Source organism: Camellia sinensis, chromosome 4, assembly GCF_055761805.1.
Source record: "Camellia sinensis isolate YWXY chromosome 4, ASM5576180v1, whole genome shotgun sequence".
NCBI lineage: Eukaryota > Viridiplantae > Streptophyta > Magnoliopsida > Ericales > Theaceae > Camellia > Camellia sinensis.
Window position 1 is genome coordinate 180,351,203 of NC_138964.1, and position 20,578 is coordinate 180,371,780.

At 32.9% G+C, this 20,578-nt stretch overlaps 1 protein-coding gene across 1 annotated transcript; it reads right to left on the minus strand.

The window, feature by feature from the left end:
• Nucleotides 1-85: 85 nt before the first annotated feature.
• On the minus strand, nucleotides 86-1,802 carry LOC114266740 (high mobility group B protein 3). The gene is made up of 8 exons (XM_028207663.2): nucleotides 1,491-1,802; nucleotides 1,355-1,409; nucleotides 1,122-1,244; nucleotides 976-1,033; nucleotides 847-891; nucleotides 661-741; nucleotides 474-560; nucleotides 86-364 (listed from the first exon to the last, which is right to left on the minus strand). The coding sequence occupies exons 2-8, from the start codon at nucleotides 1,399-1,401 to the stop codon at nucleotides 344-346; spliced, it is 462 nt and encodes a 153-aa protein (XP_028063464.2). The 5' UTR covers nucleotides 1,402-1,409; nucleotides 1,491-1,802; the 3' UTR covers nucleotides 86-343.
• Between the last annotated feature and the right edge of the window lie 18,776 nt (nucleotides 1,803-20,578).

Below are 20,578 nucleotides of genomic sequence, written 5' to 3' on the forward strand. Positions count from 1 at the left end.
CACACACACACACACACATATATATATATAGCATGAGTAAATAATTGAAAATGGAAAAAGAAACCATGAATTGCAACAATAAAAAAACACAACAAAAAAAACCTAGCTTAACCATTGAACATGAAAAGATGATCATAAGTACATAAACCATATATATGAGTGAGTGAGGGAGAGAGCTCCAGGAGTCCCTGAAACCAATTCCATTTTTTTTTCCACCTACCCAAAAATAAAGACAAAAAACAAAAAGATGGAGCAACTATTAATCTTGGATAAACTAGTCATGGTGTTCTAGAAAATCCAACACAAACTTGCCCCAATCTTCTTCACCCACTTGCCTTCCCACCTACTCGTCATCATCTTCTTCCTACAAAATGGCAAAAATCAAATCATTCTCTCAATAATCGTTACTAACTAACAGGTTCACAAACTAAAGCAAGCTTCAATTTTTAACAGAAATTTGAATCAAAACTAACCTCTCCACTCTCATCGTCTTCGTCATCCTCATCATTCACCTCCGACCTCGACTTGTCAGACTCTTCGTCATCAGCTGGACCCTCAGCCTATACCAACCATTATTGCAAATAATCAAATAATAATTTCCTAAAACATCTAGGGATTGATTGAAAAATAGTAAATTAATTGAATCATGAAGAATATTACCATTTTCTTGTTATAAGCTTCAAGAGTTTTATTGTATTCGGTCTTCCTTTTCTCTGCCTTTGCAACGTAGGGAGCTTTCTCCTAATTTTTTCAAAACATAAAAATTGAACAACAATAACAAGTAAATATATTTGATTTCAGAGAATAAATCAAAATCAAATCATTATTTGGAATTGAATTACTCACAGCTTCTGACAAAGATTTCCATTTATCTCCTCCAGCCTTACCAACCTAATTCACATTCCAAAAACAATCAAAATTGAACAAAATCCACAAATCAGAAATCTGTAAAACAAAAGAGGTGAAAACACTCACGGCGGCTACGGATTTGTTGTTAGGATGCTTCTCTTTGTACGTTTTCCTAAACTCCTCCCTAAAACATTTAAAAAAATATTCATTGACGCATAATATACAGATCTAACAACGATTTCCATGCGAGAGAAAGGAAAATATATGATTACATGAAAACAAAGAAAGCACTAGCAGGCCTCTTTGGCTTGTTAGGGTCCTTGGCAGCCTTCCCCTTCTTCGCCGCTGGCTTTTTAACAGCCTTCTCGCTCGGAGCACCTCTCTTCACCGAAAGCCTAACAACAAAAACATCGATCTTCAATACCAAAAAAACACACTCTGAATCACACGCATAATAGATCTCAGATCTAAAAACTCCAAAAACAACAAGGCAAACAAAACTTACTTGCTATCGGTCCTTTTGGTCTCCGTTTTCGATCTACCTCCTTTCATGGCGGAACCTGCGAAGAATACGATGAGAATCGGTGAGAATCGGTCGGAATCGGATTGACTCGGACTGAGTTGGCGATGCGACGACTTACCTTAAGGTTAGGGTTTCTAGAGACAAAAGCGATAGAGAGAGAGAGAGAGAGAGAGAGAGAGGTGTGGTTTGTGAGAGGGAGGTGGAAAGGGAGAGTAGAGATAAGAAGGGGGAGGGTTTGGGGGAAAATTAAAATTGGAATCAGGAAAGGGTTCGAGTCCGGGTTTGGTTTGGGCGGGATTTCAAAATAGAAAATTAATAAATAAAAATATGTGGCCACGTCATCGATCCGTGTTTTTAATAGTTTCTCGCTCGATCTCTCGGCCTTTTTTTTTTTTTTTTTTGGTGTGTCTCTCATGTTTTGTGTTTTCCATTTGTGTTTGTTCTCTTGATTGGGTGTATACGCTACTAACACGTGTCGTTATCTTGTTAATCTTGTCACACGAGTTATCGTTGGGTGCTTTCCAATATGATATGAGAAAACAAATTCTATACTAGTAAGGGGTTATTTGGAATGATTTAAATAAATATATTTTTTGACTTTTTATAAAATATAGATTAAATTTGGATTAGATTTGAAGTAATGTGTTACAAAGATGATGTGACTTAAATAAGATAATGTGACTTAGGCCAAGTTTGGCATGATTGAAAAAATATAAAAAGTCAAAAAGTCACTATCCTATTTAAGTCACATCATCTTATTTAAGTCGCATCACCTCTTCAACACATCACTTCAAATCCAACCCAAACCCAACCCATATTTCATAAAAAGTCAAAAAGTGCACTTATTTAGTCTTCTCAAACTAGGCCATAAATAGGATAGTGACTTTTTGACTTTTTGGCCAAGTTTGGAAAGACAAAATAAGTGCACTTTTTGACTTTTTATGAAATATGAGTTGGGTTTGGGTTGGGTTTGAAGTGATGTGTTAGAGAGGTAATGTGACTTAAATAAGATGATGTGATTTAAATATAATAGTGACTTTTTGACTTTTTGAATTTTTTAAGAGTTGCCAAACTTGGCCTTTATCTTTTTTAAGACATGCCAAACTTGACCTAATTGTGCATGTGTTGTTTTTTAAATATTTAAGTTGGCAAAAACACTGGCCAAGTTTGGGAAGACTAAATAAGTGCACTTTTTGATTTTTTTTGTATTATGTGTAGAAAAAGTAGAGAGGAGATGTTGATTGATGTGATCCAAAAAAGATAAAAAGATGAAATAAGTGCACTTTTTTATGTTAGCCAAACTTGGCCTTATTAAGGTCTCGTTTGACAACCGAGTTTTTTAGTAAAAAAATTATTAAATTAATCAAAAAGTTAAAAACACATATCAAAAAGTTAAAGGGTTTGTTTGGTTTGAATTTCCCAAAACTTTTTGGGAAAATTTCTCTACAAATGAGTTTTCAGAAAAACTCAAACCAAACAAATTTTTCCAAATTTTTTTTCCAAAACTTGAAAACCAAACAAGTTTTCCAAACAAATCTCTCTCTCATACACATCAAATCAATAACTTTTTCCAAAACTCTCTCTCAAAATAATTTTCCAAAACATCTTTCCAAAAAAACCAAACCAAACAACTTTTCGTACTTTTTATCTCCCAAACTCATCTCCCAAAATCAAACCAAACAAGCCCAAAGATTCTCTTTTCTCTCTACTTTTTGCACATCTTTTCGTAAAAAGTAAAAAAATCATTCCAAACATACTGGGCTTGTTTGGTTTGATTTTGGGAAAAAATTTTGAGAAAAATTCTCTACAAACAAATTTTCAAAAGTAATCAAACCAAACAAATTTTTTTCAAAAAAAATCTGAAAATTTTGTTTGGTTTACTTCTTTCCAAAATCACTCTCTCTCTCTCATACACATTAAATCAGTCACTTTTTTTTAAAACTCTCTCTCCAAAATAATTTTCCAAAATTATTTCTAAAAAAAGACAAACCAAACAAGTTTTCGTACTTTTTATCTCAAAAACTACTCTCCCAAAATCAAACCAAACATACCCACTAGTTTTTTTTAGCTCATATTTTAGCCAAATATCTAAAAAATTATTAAATTAGCCTGTTCCCAAACGAGGCCTAAGGGAGTATTTTAGGAAGATGGTTAAAAAAAAAATTAATTTTTTTGTGAGAGAGGAAATTGAATTAAAAGTTTGGAAGTAACTTTTAACATACTTCCCAAAATAGTCCTAAATTGATTTCTTTAAATTTTATTATTGTATAATGCATTAATTAGTTAAAAAATTAGTATTTCCAATCTTTTACTAACTTTTTTATCAAATTTAATTTTAAATTTAAATATAAAATTTAATTTGATATTAATTATTTTAATTCTTTTATTAAATTTTTGTCAAAATCTTTTTAAAAGTTCCTCTCTTATCCCAAATTTTCTTTTTCATCAAATTTAAAAGGAAAAATTAGTTAAACATTCCTTTCCAACTTTGTGTAGTAGAAGAGATGCAAGATGTTTTTTTTATTAGTTAAGGTTCCTTAACATTTTCACAGATAAAATTTGACTCAAATAAATTTTGTCCAACTCAGAGAAATTTCACTCGATTCAAAGAAATTTCAAATTTTTTTTTGGTATTCATAGAGAAATTTTGAAATTTCTCTGTGAAATTGTTGGCACCATAAATTTACGATTTTATTATTTAGTATTTATATCAATTGCAGGATATGTGGTATCCTCCTACTTATTTGAAGGTTATGAGCAGTTATGAAATGTAGAAAGATGATGGAGAACAAAGTAGAGAACATGGAACATGAAGTGGAGGCTGAAGGAAGTTATAAAAGATCATAAAGTATGAAATGGAGGAAGTGGAAGAGTGGGTAGTTTTAGATATTTTTTTCTATAAATGTTTGCCTATAAATAGCCATTAATGACTATATTGTAAAAGATCCAAAACTCAAATCAAAGACAATTGATTTATATTTTTCTTGTCATTTATATTTCCTGCACTTTATTTTATGCACTTTATTTTCGAAGCATAGAAGTAGAGGTAAATTTTCTGCACTTTATTTTATGTATTTCCTTTTTGAAGCATAGGAGTAGAGGTAAATTAATGGTTAGTTTGATTTTTCACTCAATCATCTTTCTCCATCGAACTCCTTCTTTTGTTTTTTGTTTTTTTTCTCTCTACACTTGGCAATTTTGAAGTCATCTTCATTGAGGCAAAAAAACCGTCAACACAATTGCTTGATAATTGAATTTAATTTGTAAGAATTTTTCAATCATTGTTGGTACGCTCACATTTATGATATTTTCCTTCATAGGAAAAATATGCAAACAATTTTTTGCATGCCCAATTGGACGTCAAGTGTAAGAAATGAAAAATAAATTGGATTCGTCCATTCTAAATAGCCTAGATGAAGTCTTTTGGCATAAACAAAAAAATTTGGATTTTCAAGAAGAGATCCATTTTCTTGATGAAACAAACTTCCATCCATTACAATATTGTTTGGTAGAAGAAAAAATAGACCATTTAATTGAAGTAATTCATCAACTTGATATGAAAATTTGTCAATTGAGACATGAGTTATTAACCCTTTTATCAAATCTTCAATAACTGAATTTTGTGGGGTTTTACAAAACGTTTTCAAGTAATTTGTGACTGAAATTAGTGAAAATATAATTTCACTAATGGCTCGGGGCTTCAAGAGCCCGTTTTTAAAGAGCAAAATTATGAAATTAACATAACGAAAGAGCATATTCTTGAGCCAAATTTGGCTAAGAATGATATTCCATGCATGACTCGGAGGGTCCAAAAACTAATTTTTAAATAGTCAAGTCTTGAAAATAACATACCTATAGGGGATTTTTCATAAGCCATTAATGGCTAACATGGAAAGACAACCCAATTCGACAAAAGTCATGTTTTTAAACCAAACATGGTCAAGAAAAATGAACAAGCCAATGTTCATGAATTCAAAATTTTTGACATTTTTCAAAGTATCAAAAAGTATAAATTTTCCTGATCACACTATACCATAACTTTTGTTGTTCAAAATCCATTTGGGATTTGTGGATCACATCAAACGTTAACTTTGATGGAATGGCTAACAAATAATTTTTGTTATTGCAATATATTGGGCTAAAAATATGGTTATTAATTGATCCATAAAATCATCATCATTTGGTTTTGTGGTTACCTTCGAAGTATGTCTCAAGACACTTCGAAGCATGTTATTAAGAACATGTGAGAGTTGTTAAACCTCTTTTCAAAGGATAAATGGTTGTGTTATTATATGCATTTATTGAAATATCATTTTATAGCCACTAATGGCTAATTAAAATGTCAAACTAATTTCATAGTAATCCAACTCTCTGTATTTGGTTCGAAGAGATGTCATGAGCAATTTCGAAGGACGACTTTGATCCTTTACTAACATATGTGCCTTTCAAAGGGTAGTTTTGTCATCAATAAACACCTTTGAAATGTAACGTGGGATGAGAAAGCTTTCGAAATGTGTACCTCCCTTTAAATATATGTAAAATGACAATTAATTAATTGTTAAATAATGCATATTTTTTGCATGATAATTAGTGGCTTTACTGATAAAACATTTTTATAGCCATTTGTTACATGAAAATGTAACTAGTATTCTACAAAAGTTGGTTCAAAGAACAACGATTTTGGTGTCTTCGGAGAATTAATAATTGGTTCGAAGCACAAAATTAATATTTTCATTAATTATGTGTGAACCAAAACATACAAAATTTGAATAACCACAATGTTGGCTGAAAGTTGCTTCGAAAACCCTTTTGCCATAATTTTGTAAGCTTCGAAGCATTCTATCTTGCATTAACAACAGCTTCGAAGAAACAATAATGGTGGTTGTGAACCTTCGAAGATTTGCCGAGTATTTCCAATGATGTAATTCATCATTTGTCTGTACTTTCGACCTTTGAAGGATGATTTTGGTCCTCTATACCACATTCAAAACTTGTTACTAGTCCATAATAGTTAGCATGTGTAATAGCTTGTTAAGGTGAATCATTTTGGCTATTGGCTTTGCCATGAAAATATGAGGTTTTGAATGATTCTAAATGTAAACAATATCAACCTACTTCAAAGGTTCTAAGTTTTCTAAGTGTTTGAAGTATGAGTAAAATAAAATTGTTTAATTTCCTTCAACAAATTGATGCCAATTCGAAGTACATATATAATATCCCTTCAAGGCATATATATATATATATATATATAATTTGAGACATCTAGTCATAATTTCATGTTCATTTGAAGCACTTTATTGGTGTTATTATATAATTTGAAGGATGATTTTGGTCCTCTATACCACCTTCAAAACTTGTTACTAGTCCATTATATATAGCATATGTAATAGCTTGTTAAGGTGAATCATTTTGGTTATTGGCTTTGCCTTGAAAATATGAGGTTCTGAATGACTCTAAATACAAACAATATCAACCTACTTCAAAGGTTCCAAGTTTTCTAAGTGTTTGAAGTACGAGTAAAATAAAATTGTTTAATTTTCTTCAACGAACTGATGCCGATTCGAAGTACATATATAATATCCCTTCAAGGCATATATATATATATATATAATTCGAGACATCTAGTCATAATTTCATGTTCATTCGAAGCACTTTATTGGTGTTATTATATCATTCGAAGCACTTTGTTGCTTAGATTAATTATGTGCTTGGTTCGACCCTTCAAAAATTCTAGTAAACATCATTTTTAATGGCTACGGAAGGTAATGTTGGCAACATAAGTCTGCAATTTTGTTATTTATTATTTATATAAATTATAGGACACATGGTATTCTCCTACTCATTTGAAGGTTATGAGAAGTTATGAAACGTAGAAAGATGATGGAGAACAAAGTGGAGAACATGGAGCATGAAGTGGAGATTTATGGAAGATCATGGAGTATGAAATGGAGGAAGTGGAAGAGTGGGTAGTTTTAGGTAGTTTTTTCCTACAAATGTTTGCCTATAAATAGCCATTTATGGCTACATCGTAAAAGATCAAGAACTCAAATCAAAGACAATTGATTTATATTTTTCTTGTCGTTTATATTTCCTGCACTTTATTTTATACACTTCATTTTTGAAGCATAGGAGTACAGGTAAATTTTCAACACATTATTTTATGCATTTCCTTTTCGAAGCATAGGAGTATAGGTAAATTAATGGTTAGTTTGATTGCTCACTCAATCATCTTTTTCTGTCTCACTCATTCTTCTGTTATTTTTTCTTTTTTCTATACCAGGCATTTTTGAAGTCCTATTTCATTGAGGCAAAAGAACAGTCAACACAATCGCTTGATAATTGGCTTGAATTTAATCTGTAAAAAAAATTCAATCCTTGTTGGCACGCTCGCATTTATGATATTTTCCTTCGTAGCAAAAATAATCCAACAGAAATTAGATAAATTTCTTTGTGAAAATTGAAATTTCTTTGAGTTGAGGTAAAATTTATCTGAGTCAGAAAAAATTTCTCTAAGTCGAATTTTCTCTATAGAAATGTTGAGAGACCTTAACTATTATGAAAATATTGTATTTCTTTATCTTATAAAATCTTAATACGAAGAACTTTAAAAAAAAAATCCCCAATTTAAATTTTTTTAAAAAATCTATAATTATTTATTTTTTAAAATTTTCATCTAATAAGAATTTGATGAATTCTCAATTTAATGAAAATAAATAAATGATTTAATGAACATTAGATAAAAGGATCATAGATGATTTTTTTAGCACCTTTCCATCAAATATTTTTGATGAAAAAAAAAAGGTGAGTGACTGGAGATGCTTTTTTCTTTTCTTTTTGGACAAAATATTAGAGATACACTTAGGCTGTGTTTTGAGTAGTGATTTAAAAAAATAAAAAGAAAAATGTGTATAAAATATATGTGAAATATAATTATATTTTATTCATATTTTACCTATATTTTCTTATTTTATTTTCAAATCATTATATGAATCTATACTCTAAACATAACATTAAAACAACTCAAAAAATATAATATGTATGTGTAATCATATTAAATAGAACAATACTATATATATATATATATATATAAATTCTCACATGAAAGTGAAACCACATGTAGAACGATGTGAGAGTCTTGTTATCTATAAAGTAAAATTGAAATTTATGGTACAAATACCACACTTACCAACTCTAGTTTTAATAGGACACTTGTGATTTTTCAAAAAATAATTAGTAACTTGAATTTGAGTTTATCTGAAAACTCAAATTTGTACCTGCTGGTTGATTGTCTGGACGACTGGTGCAACATTTGTCTATTGTGATTGTCACCTTCTTACTGAGCGACCAACTAAACAACTGACAAACCAAAATTCAGATGATTTCAAGCAAAATCAGATCCAAACTATCAATCAGTGCTCTTATTTTATTTAATGCAACTTCTGGTTATTAGTTTGTAACATTAATTTAAATTAATGAACATTTACACACAAATTTTTATTTATGAATTTATATTCCATTAAGTCATAACTAAGATTTTTTGGATCTTCAAGTCCCATTAAAATTTTAATAGTCAAAATTACTCTTCAAATAATGATTGTTTATTAGTTACGATTATCTATAAAGGAACATGGTGTTAAAATATCAATTTTCAAATTGAAAAAACTAAAAAAATTAAGTGCAAAGAAAAAAAAAAAAACTAATCAGTGTATTTGGTTTCAATTTTTTGAAAATTTCATTTTTTTTCGTTTTTTTTTTAGAGAATATTTTTAAAATTTTAAGCATTTTTTTATTTTTTTTAAAAGCATCTTACTTAGACGTATCTAAATACTAAAATATTTTTAAAAATTAATAAATATATAAAAATATGAAAACTGTACTGAATTTGAGTATTATCATCAATTGACTTCTCAAATGTTTTTTTTTTTTTTTTAAAGTATGTAATGTAGAAAGCTAGGGTTTGAGCTATCTTGAGTATTATCACCAATTGACTTTTCAATGTATCTATAACATACATAAAAAGAATGTAACCTTAAAGATTGCGGTATAACGCACCTAGTTCCCATTATGTTCAAGCATTAACCGAGGTTAACATGCATTTTTGCTTATGAGATGCCAATTTCATGTTAACATATGATTGATATATTGCTAAGAAAAAATTGTCAACCCCTTATATTTTGTAATCTCTTTCTGCAGAGCTTGAAAAGAAAAAGAAGGACAAATATGATATTTTTCATGGAGAACAATTTAGATGTTTGATTAACTTGTTTAGAGTCAATTTAAGTCTTATTACACACACACACACACACACACACACACACATAGAGTTGAATTGTTGTTGGACTGATTTATTGATGTTTATTAAGCTTTGGGAGTCGAGGGTAGTTTGATGTATTTTACTGGCTACTGCTTATATTTCACCTGTCACCAAATTTTATGTGACTATAACTTTGGTTCCATATTTCTTTTATTACAATTAGAATGAGGGCTGCTGCTTTTCTTGGCCTTTTAGTTTTATTGTTGCGAGTTTTCATGTTCCTTTCCTTTATCTTCTTTCTTTTAATATATTTGCCTCGATAAATAGTTTGACGTTGCTTAAATAATAATGCTAAATTGAGTAATGCTTCTGGTTTTTATATAGCTAAAAAAATTCAGGGCTGATGAGACGATGGGAGTTTTACAAAGTAAGTCCGAATTTATGATTTCTTCAGGAATTTGTATAGGGTTTTTAATTGCATCTTCTTTATCATTTGGGTTTTAAAATAATTGAAAGATCACTGTGCCTTTTATGTGGTGCATTTAGGTGAGGAAAAAATGACCTCCATGACCATTAATTTATTCATATGCATTTTCAATTTTTAGAGAATCATTTTTGTTCATGCTCATATTTAAGAAACATTCACAAAAAAAAAAAAAAGAGACAGATAGAGAAATAAATAAATTTAAATTAAAAAAAATTAACATACATTTTCATCTATCATATATATTTCTATCTTTGGAGAACCATTTGTGGCAGCATTTTTTACATTTAAATCATGAACATGTTAAATTAATTAATGTGCATTATACTTCATTTGTTTTAAGTTTTATTCAATGTAAGTGCTAGGGCTGAGCAAGGAATCCGTGAAATCCGTAATCCGATCCAGTCCAGTCCAATCCAATAGGTTTGGATTAGTTTTTTGAATCCATGGTTCGGTTCCGGATTGAAAAATTAAAAATCCGTAGTTCACGGATTGGTTCCGGATTGAATCCCACGGTTCTGGATTGGAACCGATCCGGACCGTATACAAATAGTCTATATTTTTATTATACACCCTCCTGCATAGTATCTTCTTTTATTTCATATAAAACTTAAATCCAAACCTAAATTGCATAATATCTTCTTTTATTAATTTTGTTTGCTAGTTTTTAGTGTTAATTTGTAATAGTCTAAATACTTATGGTGGAACTAGTTTCTTTATGGTTGTTTAAATTTTAGAACAGTTTGTTGCTATTATGAAAAGACATGTTGCTATTGCAAAACTAATATTGTGCTATATTTATATTTTTATGAAAATAAAGTGTTATATATATTTTTTTGTTATTTAATTATATAAATCCGTGGTCCTAAACCGATCCAATCCGTATTTAAATGGATTGGTTCGGATTGGTTCCACGATTTAAACGGATTGGATTGGTTCGAATTTTTCAGGATCCGTAGATAACGGATTGGTCCTGGTTTTACTCCAATCCAGTCCAATCCGGACCATGCTCACCCCTAGTAAGTGCTAGCTGGTAGGGAGGCGATAAGGATAGCCGGGAAATTGAGGTTGTTCTAGAAATTGTATACTTAAATAAAATAAATAGATTCATATTGAACAACTACTTTGAATTTCAGAACAAGAACATACTGGAATTTACAGAAATTCATAATAAAATAAAACTAGTAAAAGGAAGCAAACCGAAGCCTATGTGATACCACAGTGCCCTTAAAACAGATTAGCCGTCTCACCGTGGGTGCTGGAGGAACGTCGACTTCTGTCTCCGAAGATAAGATGGTTTAGACCGGCTAACGTAGAAACACCTTATGTTAGCTTTGGTGAACTGACAATGGTTGCACTCTCTTTAACAATAACCAAAGAAAGGGCTAACAAAAGAAGATATGAAAAAAATTATTTGGTGTAAAAACCATCTCCAACTCTTTATCAAAACACCATCTCCATTTTCCATCAAAAATCTCTCCAAAATTCTTCTACCAACTTGGAAGGGAAAGGCCTCTATTTATACTAGTAGGGGAAAGCCTTAGCCATGAAGGCTAACATCAATAGGGTCATCAAATGTCATCAACTCTAGCCATTAGGGCTAAAGTTACAAATGTTCAAAACTCCAAAACTATTATATAAACCATAATGTGTATATCATGTATACGTTTTGAGAATTAAACTAGATAAGTTGCAAAATGGATATGAGTGTTGGGTCACAACCCGATCCAAGCTCAATCTCAAACACATACACAAACTAAGCCCGGTATAGCTTAGCCCAAAACTCAAGACTAAGTCCAAGCCCAAGTCTAAGACCAAACCCAGTACATGCACAAGTACAAGTCTAAGCCCAGTTCAAACCAAGACTAAGTCTAAATCTAAACCCAACTTTATTGATGCCCACTTTATGAGACAATTCTCATTCACAACTCAATGGTTTTGGCTCATTATTTTTGTATTGCAATCTTCTCACTTAAGATAATACAAAATCACTCAAACCCACCTTAACCGGTGGTTGGGCCCACTTTAATTTCGAATTAAAGTTGCTGAAAAATCATTATTTTCTAACAATCTCCCACATGAATAAAATTGGCCGAATAAAGAAAAACGGACAACGCTTAACAACAAAGACTCTGAGAGACTGCACACAGAATAACCCTACATTAGAAAAGGTAGCTGTTGGCCTTGAACCCTTCGCAGTGAAAGCCTGTCAGATTTATTGGCTGACCAGTGAACGTGATGTCTTAAACTGTTTTGCCGTTTGTGTAAACTGAAACAATAGACCTCACACAGGAGTTACTCCAACCATTATTCTTGTTCTCACTGGTGTGTTCGGTTTGGCCTTGGAACACTAGCCTGGTTCAGTGAGTGTTTTTAAAGAATTTAGCCTTGTTAATTCTTAAAGAAGCGGCCCGCTTTGTACTCACATAGGTGACCTACAAAAGGTATCTCTATACCATGGTTGACTATTCACAACACTTAGGCCATTAAAAATATCAGCTTAACCTCCCACCCCATAGGGTATCACTGTATAAAGGAATGGGCAAGAGGATTTGCTTCCATAGTGACTCATCTGTTACATGCAATTAGGTTGTCCCTTTAAACCTATATCTTGGAATCTCCAGTTAACTAGGTTAGGTTTTTCATTTCGGTAACATTTCCTAAGGGCCTTAACCCCATTCCTCTTGACGACTTCTTACTAACTCTCGATTTAACCCTTAGGTTAACGAATCCGTAATCCTTAGACTGTATGTAGTCTATAGTGACAACACACGAGAGTTGTCATTGTATGGAACCATGTCTTCGACGAAAATGTCTAGATCTTTCCATTTGTGCCCTACAAATACTTGATTGGTTGTCGAAAAATATAAAAATTGCTAGCACAAGTTTTGATCAACATGGAATATCCTCAAGCAAAGGGCAAAGCCATTCAGTTACTTTAGTAGCTTTATCTAAAGCACTAGATTCCGATTCCATCATTGATCTCGTGATACACATTTGCTTGGAAGATCTCCAAGACACGGTTGCAGTTCCAATTAGAGAAAATATATCCACTAATGGATTCGTAGTCTTTGCATCAGATATCCAATAGGCGCCATCGTACCCTTCTAGTACAACTAGATATCAAGTGTTGTGCAATCCATAATCCCGAGTGTAGTGTAAATAATCCAACACCCGCATGATGCCCTTCCAATAAGTAGCATTAGGATTACTCGTGTATCTACTAAGCCTGCTACCTGAGTAGGCTATACCTGGCCTTATACAACGCATTAGATACTTTAAACTTCCAATGACTTGAGAATATACTAGTTGAAATACACTTTCATTATTACTCTCAACCAAATGTAAACATAAGTCTACCAGTGTCATCGACACACTCGTATCTGATTTACTAAATTTTTCAACATAATGAGACTGAGAAAGTGCAATACTACCAGATGTTCTAGTAATCTTAATGCCTAGAATCATATCTGCAAGACCTATATCTTTTATATCAAACTTAGAATACAACATCCGTTTGGTAGTATTGAATATATTCTTAAGTATTCAAACCTTAAAGATTTATTCAACTAAATCTTTATATAGGAAAGCTATCTGAACATCCATCACGATGTATTTCCAGATGTCGCACAATTGCGATCACACTCACTATAACTGATGATCATGTATCAAAGTAATATAGCCTCTGATAACAAGCCTATGTCATTGGCTTTCACTTCACTTGCATTCCAAGGCTTACTACCTATGCAAGATAAAGTTAAATTAATAACTTATTTCTAGAGAAATCACAACTTCAAAAAAACTTTTAGCCTTATTAGCCACCATATAGGTTTGAGAAGTTTAGACAAAAGGACTTTAAAGTCCTAGTCTATTTACATCTTCTAGGCTTATCTCTTTCCTGATGAAAATTGCTTCCTCAATTCCATAATTGTAATCTTGTGTAAATCTGAATATCCGATTCATCCACAAGAAAATTGATATGCACTACTTTATCGTGCATAACCATTGAACATAAAGTCAACAGATTTTCAAGCCTATCATATCCTCTTGGGTTTAGGTATTGCCACATTTTGCATGACACCCCTATATTTGCCACTTTTTTCATGACACCCCAACATTTGTAGAATTTATACGAAGGCGGACCTCTCTAAAAATTCATACATGGTCTTTAAACAATTCCTTGTGTCACAATGATTATGAAACTCTCAAAATCATATCACAGTAAATACATTCTCAAAATGTCATCAACTGAATTAGTCACCCAAACATATTTGGTCTACCCTATCACTCTGAAGCCAATAGTCTTACTATTAGGAAACACAAATGCAGTATTCAATAGTCTACTATTCGGAACTTCATAACATGGTCAATAGTCTTATCACTAGGAATCACTAATTTCTCAGCATGTGGTCAGTAGACTTTCTATTACTAGGAATCACAATGTTTTAACATGTAGTCACTTTACTGCTAGGAATCACAACGTCCTGACATAGGATCAATAGACTCTTTCCTTACTAGGAATCATCATGTTTTGACATATGATCAGTAGTGCCATGACCCGAACCCGCCCCTAAAAGTTTGGGTCATAACCAACCAGTAATCCGTAGATTACCGAAGGCCTCAAACGATCATACAAAATATTTATGCTAATGGGGCCATAAACGGAAGCATATAATAAAGAGAAGTCCATTGAGTTGTGCCAATCAGGAGCAAAATCATATAGTTAACCATGTAACACAATAATACATATGCATGCCCATCAAAAATAGAGGAAAATCCTACATAATGTTTACAACCCAAGACCATGAAAGCAAAAACATAATAGGGTCAAAGTGTGGTGTGAGCCAAGACAAAACTCCGTCTCAGAGGCATGACTCGATTAGGTCACAAAAGGCTCCTGAAGCTGACTCTAGTGGTATGCTCCATGCAGCTGATCACCTACATGTGCATATATAAATTTGGATAAGCAAAGCTCAATGAGTAATAATACAGCAAAACAGTGTAAGTAGATGATCATAAGGTTCTCTCAATATCCATAACCATATAAACCAAGCGGCCTTAGGCCCAAGCATATGACAAGCGGCCTCGGGCCTAATCATATAATAAGCGGCCTCGGGCCTAATCATATAACAAGCGGCCTTGGGCCCAATTATTTAACAAGCGGCATCAGGCCCAATCATTTATCAAGTTGCCTTGGGCCCAATTATTTAACAAACGGCTTCAGGCCCGATCATTTATCAAGCGGCCTCGGGCCCGATCATTTAACAAGCGGCCTCGGGCCCAATCATTTAACAAGCGGCCTCAGGCTCAATTATTTATGTATGTATGGACCCAAGAGGTGACTTGTACGGACTCTAGAGGTGACTTCCACAGTAGCACTTAGTTCCGTACAGCACTTTGTTCCATATCAGAAATCAGTAGGTCTTAAAGACTGAACAATTCATATCATGTCATAGCATAAACGGAACGAATAAACGGAACGGCCTTGGGCCCACCATATCATATTACAACAATTCACATTTCTTGTTCATAACTCATTTCACATTCCTTGGAAACTTGTGCATTTTGACAAATATATATTTAAAAGATCATGTCATACATAAATCAAAATAGATAATGAAAGCATATCTTTACTATACTATTACTCACAATGATTTCTAGAAACGGTTGACCGGTCCTCGAATCATGACCTACAAACACAATACACATGGCACAACATATTGGAATATAGAATCACTCTCTTGATCAAAGTTCTCTTAATCTTTTCTTAACCAAATAAATCAATCCTTTACTTTGTTCTTTAATCAATTATTTTTGTTGGTTCTAAACTCATTAGTTCTTAGTGGGTCATAATCCATGCCTAAGAAAATAGCAAGAAACGAAAGGAAACTGGGTTAGGAGAGGAAATAGCATGAAACAGTTAGAAAGAAAATGAACAACCTTCACTAATTTGAATATATCTATTTTTGTATTTAGAATTTGGATGTGAGACCACCACCATTGGAAACTAGACTTCTGGGGATTGAATTTAGGCTCAAGAATCATCTAAAACGGAGTCCGGATGAAGAAGATATGCCTTTTTAAAGTTAGGTTGAAACAGGGGTTCCGCACGAGCGGAAGTCTTCACCGCTCGTGCGGCCCAAATATGCTCAAGCGGAAAAATCAGCCGCTCGAGTGCCCAAGGAGCAGAATCAAAACTTATTTTTTTCTTCATGTTCCGCTCATGTGATGCCCATGGCCACTTGTGCGGTCTGGGCAAAATTAGACAGTCCGAAAATGGTTCAAAGATGCAAGCTTTCTAAACTTATTTCCAAGCCCAAATTCATGTAAAAAAAACAACTCAAAAACATGATATATAAGCATGATACAAGTGTAATTTCACATTAAACATATCAACCTTGCATCAACAACAAATTAACGGACTCATCTCTTTTCCATATTCATACATTACATAAACAAATTCAAAATACATGATCCATGAGCAATCTTTCAGCAAATCTTGTTTTCAACAATAATCTAGGGTTTATTTCATGGGTCAATCACAAGAGTGAACTTAAATCAAATAAAGATGGAGAGATTAGGGTTCAATTTCATGCATTTAGCTCAAGCCACCACATAACTCAAACCCTAGCTCAAAATTCCTAATTTCTTCATGATTTCAAGACAAAGATAAGTTAGAAACAAAGTTTGTTAGTAAATTTTCATACCTTAACTCAAATCTATGGTTTACCCCTTGATTCCCTTCAAATCCCTAGTTTTCTTTCCTTCCTCTCTCTCTAACTCACATTTTGAGCTCTTTTTCCCCAAAATGAAGAACAAGAGGCTAAACATATACACTTAGGCCTCGTTTGGGAACAGACTAATTTAGTAACTTTTTGACTATTTGGCTAAAATATGAGCTAAAAAAAACTAGTAAGTTTGAGATGACTTTTTGACTTTTTACAAAAAAATGCGTAAAAAGTAGAGAGAAAAGAGAATCTTTGACTTTGTGGTATGGGTTGTTGGCTTTTTGGCTAAACTGGCTCTTCCCAAACGAGGCCTTAATTCAAAAATCTTAATTTATTCATTACGAATCATAATTTTTCAAAATCTCACCAAAGGCTGTAAAAATCATGCTAATCACAGATGTGAAGTTGGTTTTGGTTTATCGTACCTCTAACGATATCAATTTTTCGCTCAAAGAGGTATTTGTAACAAATATTTCTACATTCAATAGATCAAGTTCCAAAATCACAAAATTCACATACTTAAACTTGCAAATTCATGTCAAACACATAATCTCATGCATAATTAAACGTAATATGGGTTGGGTTATCACAAGTAGCCTCTCCACTATTAGGAACCATCATATCTTGACGTGTGATAAGTAATCTGTTCACTACTAGGAACCACAATCTCATAACTATGTAGCCAGTGGTCTAGCACCTTCTCAGAACCACCAGTTTTCTATCTCTGTGATCAATGATCTTGTACTTACTAGGAGCCACCAATTTAAGAATATATTTGGAATATAAGAATTCAAAATTATATTCACCCACCCTAACGGGTTCTCTCATATTTGCTTTCAAGCAAAGTCACATAACAATCATATATGCTATAATTGATACAAGGATAACATATTAATTGCCTTTGATTAATTTAGAGATATTAGCATGCAATCTTTTGATTTCTTTTAATCATACTTGATCTCTCTAAATCTTCCTTTAAGAACCTCGCAAGGCTTTAAGGTTGGCAAATGGAACAACATTTATGTTATCATCTCTTAAAGCCATTTCTGAAAAATCACAATAGAAATTCACTATTCTATTTTTTTAGAAACTAAACTTAACACTAGAAAATCCCAAAGTCTGAATTTTAATACAAAATTGATCTCACCACTTACCCTAGTGTCAAGACCCAAACTCACTCCTATAGGTTTAGCGTCGTAACCGGCCAGTAATCCTTGGATTACCAAAGGCCTCTTAATAGAATAACATATAGTTAGGGGCTGTGGAAGCAAATATATAAAACATGCGTAGTCCATTGAATTGTGAAACATACATGGGATAGATAATTTCAAAAATTTTATAACCTAGCGAGTGACTTCAAAAGATACAGTATTTACACATCACTCCACGAACATATAAACAAAAATCTTGCCCGCACTTAAAAGGAGCAAAGTTTAGTACATCACAAAAACAACCACTAAACTTGTTTCCATCCGGAACCTCCTCGGGAGGCACAAAGGTTATCTAACAAAAACTAAAACATAGGCCATCAACTTTGGGCCTGGTCACGTGTCTGCTCACCTACATACATAATATAAATAGTGACCTAAAGCCTAGTGAATAATAACGGAGTAAAGGGTTTTAATGAATGATGTCCATACAAATTCAGAAATCATAATTCAGGTTCATAACAGATTCATATTCATATTCTTGTTCAGATCATATACAGAAATCAAAGTTCATGTTTAATCATACGTGGTATATCCATTAGCGCTAACAGAACATATGCAAAATATATGGTGGTTATGAATAACCAGTTTCATAAAGGAACCTCTGGATTCGGGTAACAGAGAATAGATATGCTGAGACCCATGGTGGAGTCTCTGGTATGGGTAACAAAATGCAGACATATTAAGTTCCATAATGGAACATTCGATACCAAGTAACAGCTAACAGATTTCACATGATGCTAAGGACGCCACGAATACATTGTCAGAAATTAGACAATCATTCATTGTACAGAACATATCATTTCAGAAAATAGATCTTAATTCATCATACAGAAAATAAATAAAGTTGAACATAACTTTACTAAGTTGTTACTCATAGTTGGCTTCGAGTGTAGACAGATAGAGCATGCTAATCAAATGGTCTACGGCACGTGACCTACATTAACACATAACAAATACACACTTGAAACACACGTTGGAATACATCTAACCCATTACGTTCTTGTTCTTAGTGTGTCTCTTCATTGATCCTCCTTATTATGCCTTAATCTTAGCCTAGGAATGCCTATGATGGAATGAGGATGCAAAAATATATTTGAAACGCTTTTTCCAAAACTTGCTGAAAACAGGGTCCATGCTCGAGCGGATATGCAAAAAGTGAGGGTTCGCTTGAGTGTGACTTCCTTATCTCGAGCGGACTGTAAACTCTGAAAAGTACTGGTTGCTTGTTTTATATGGTTATGGATTTATATCTGTCTATTATAAGAAAAATCTATTACAATTGCGATGTTGGATCGGTAATTGAAAGCCTTAGATGCTTAATAATCTGAAATTGACTTTACACATGTGCTCAGCATGATTTTTAGCTTATAATATGCATTTTTGTAAAAATTTGATTCGGAATGATTGAACTGATCAATTTTCATTTTTTTAAGTCAACTCTTATTTATCTCCTTCAAACTTTAACTTAGTGAGTCTATCTTATAAGTCAAAAATATCTCATGAAAGAGTGTAGAGAAGTTGAGAGAAAGAACTAGGAGGGAAGAAGATTAACAAGAAAGATGGTTGGGAAATTGAGAAGGATTGTAAAGATTAAGACTCAAGGTATGCATAATCCACCTTAAATGACCTCTTTCTTGGGCTTAAGTAAGAATTCCCTTTCCATTGTGAGAGCTAGGGTTTGTAATTAAAGACATGTGTATGATAAGTGCTTAATTGGAGGGTTGTTCTTATCATTTGGTTGTTTTGGGAATTAATTTGCATTATATGAAGGAATTACATTTTATTCTTTGATTTTCATGTTGAACTCACATGCTCATACATGTGTATTGCTCATGTATCAAATATAACCATAATCATAAAAGGGCTTGGTTTGTATAGGTGAATTCGGAAAGGATTATGATCTAATTAAGCTTGTAATCGTGTTTATTGTAATCTGATAAGTTGTGATTCATGTTATGAAGATGTTATGTAATCTATTGAATTAATTCCCCTTGTTTTGATCTTGGTAAAGTGTTGGTTCTACTGAAATTTTGCCTAAATTCGGACTGCCCAAAACAGGGGCTGCGACCGCACGTGCGGGGCTCATGGCCGCACGTGCGAGAAGCACTGCCGCACATGCGGGGCTCACAGCCGCACGTGCGGGAAACAGGGGAATCCGAAGTTTGGCTACTGGAATAAAAGCACGTGTAGGGCGTACGTGCGGCCCATCTTCCTAGACGTGTGGCGAAGGGCCTCCGCACGTGCGGCCCATGTGGAAAAATTTTGTATTCTTCTTTTCTCCTGTTTAACCCTCTGGGATAGTTAAAATGTGTATTTGAAGCTTTTAAAATGTTCAGAAATTGAATGGAAGTTAAACGAATCGAATATTGATTAAAGGGGAATTGGACTAATGTTTGAATTGCATGTGCGTATAGGTTCTATCCTAGAAGGAACTATCGTTCCGCAACAGCATTGTAAGTAATAGTACTGTAGTGATACATTTCATTTACGGTTAATAGTTATTATTAACGTTCTGTTATTTTAACGTTC

Coding starts and splice junctions, on each gene's coding strand:
- LOC114266740 (XM_028207663.2), bottom strand. CDS start 1,401: ATGAAAGGAGGTAGATCGAAAACGGAGACCAAAAGGACCGATAGCAA. Junction 561..660: donor AAGCTTATAACAAGAAAATG/GTAATATTCTTC, acceptor TGGTTGGTATAG/GCTGAGGGTCCAGCTGATGA. Junction 365..473: donor AAGACGATGAGAGTGGAGAG/GTTAGTTTTGAT, acceptor GCCATTTTGTAG/GAAGAAGATGATGACGAGTA.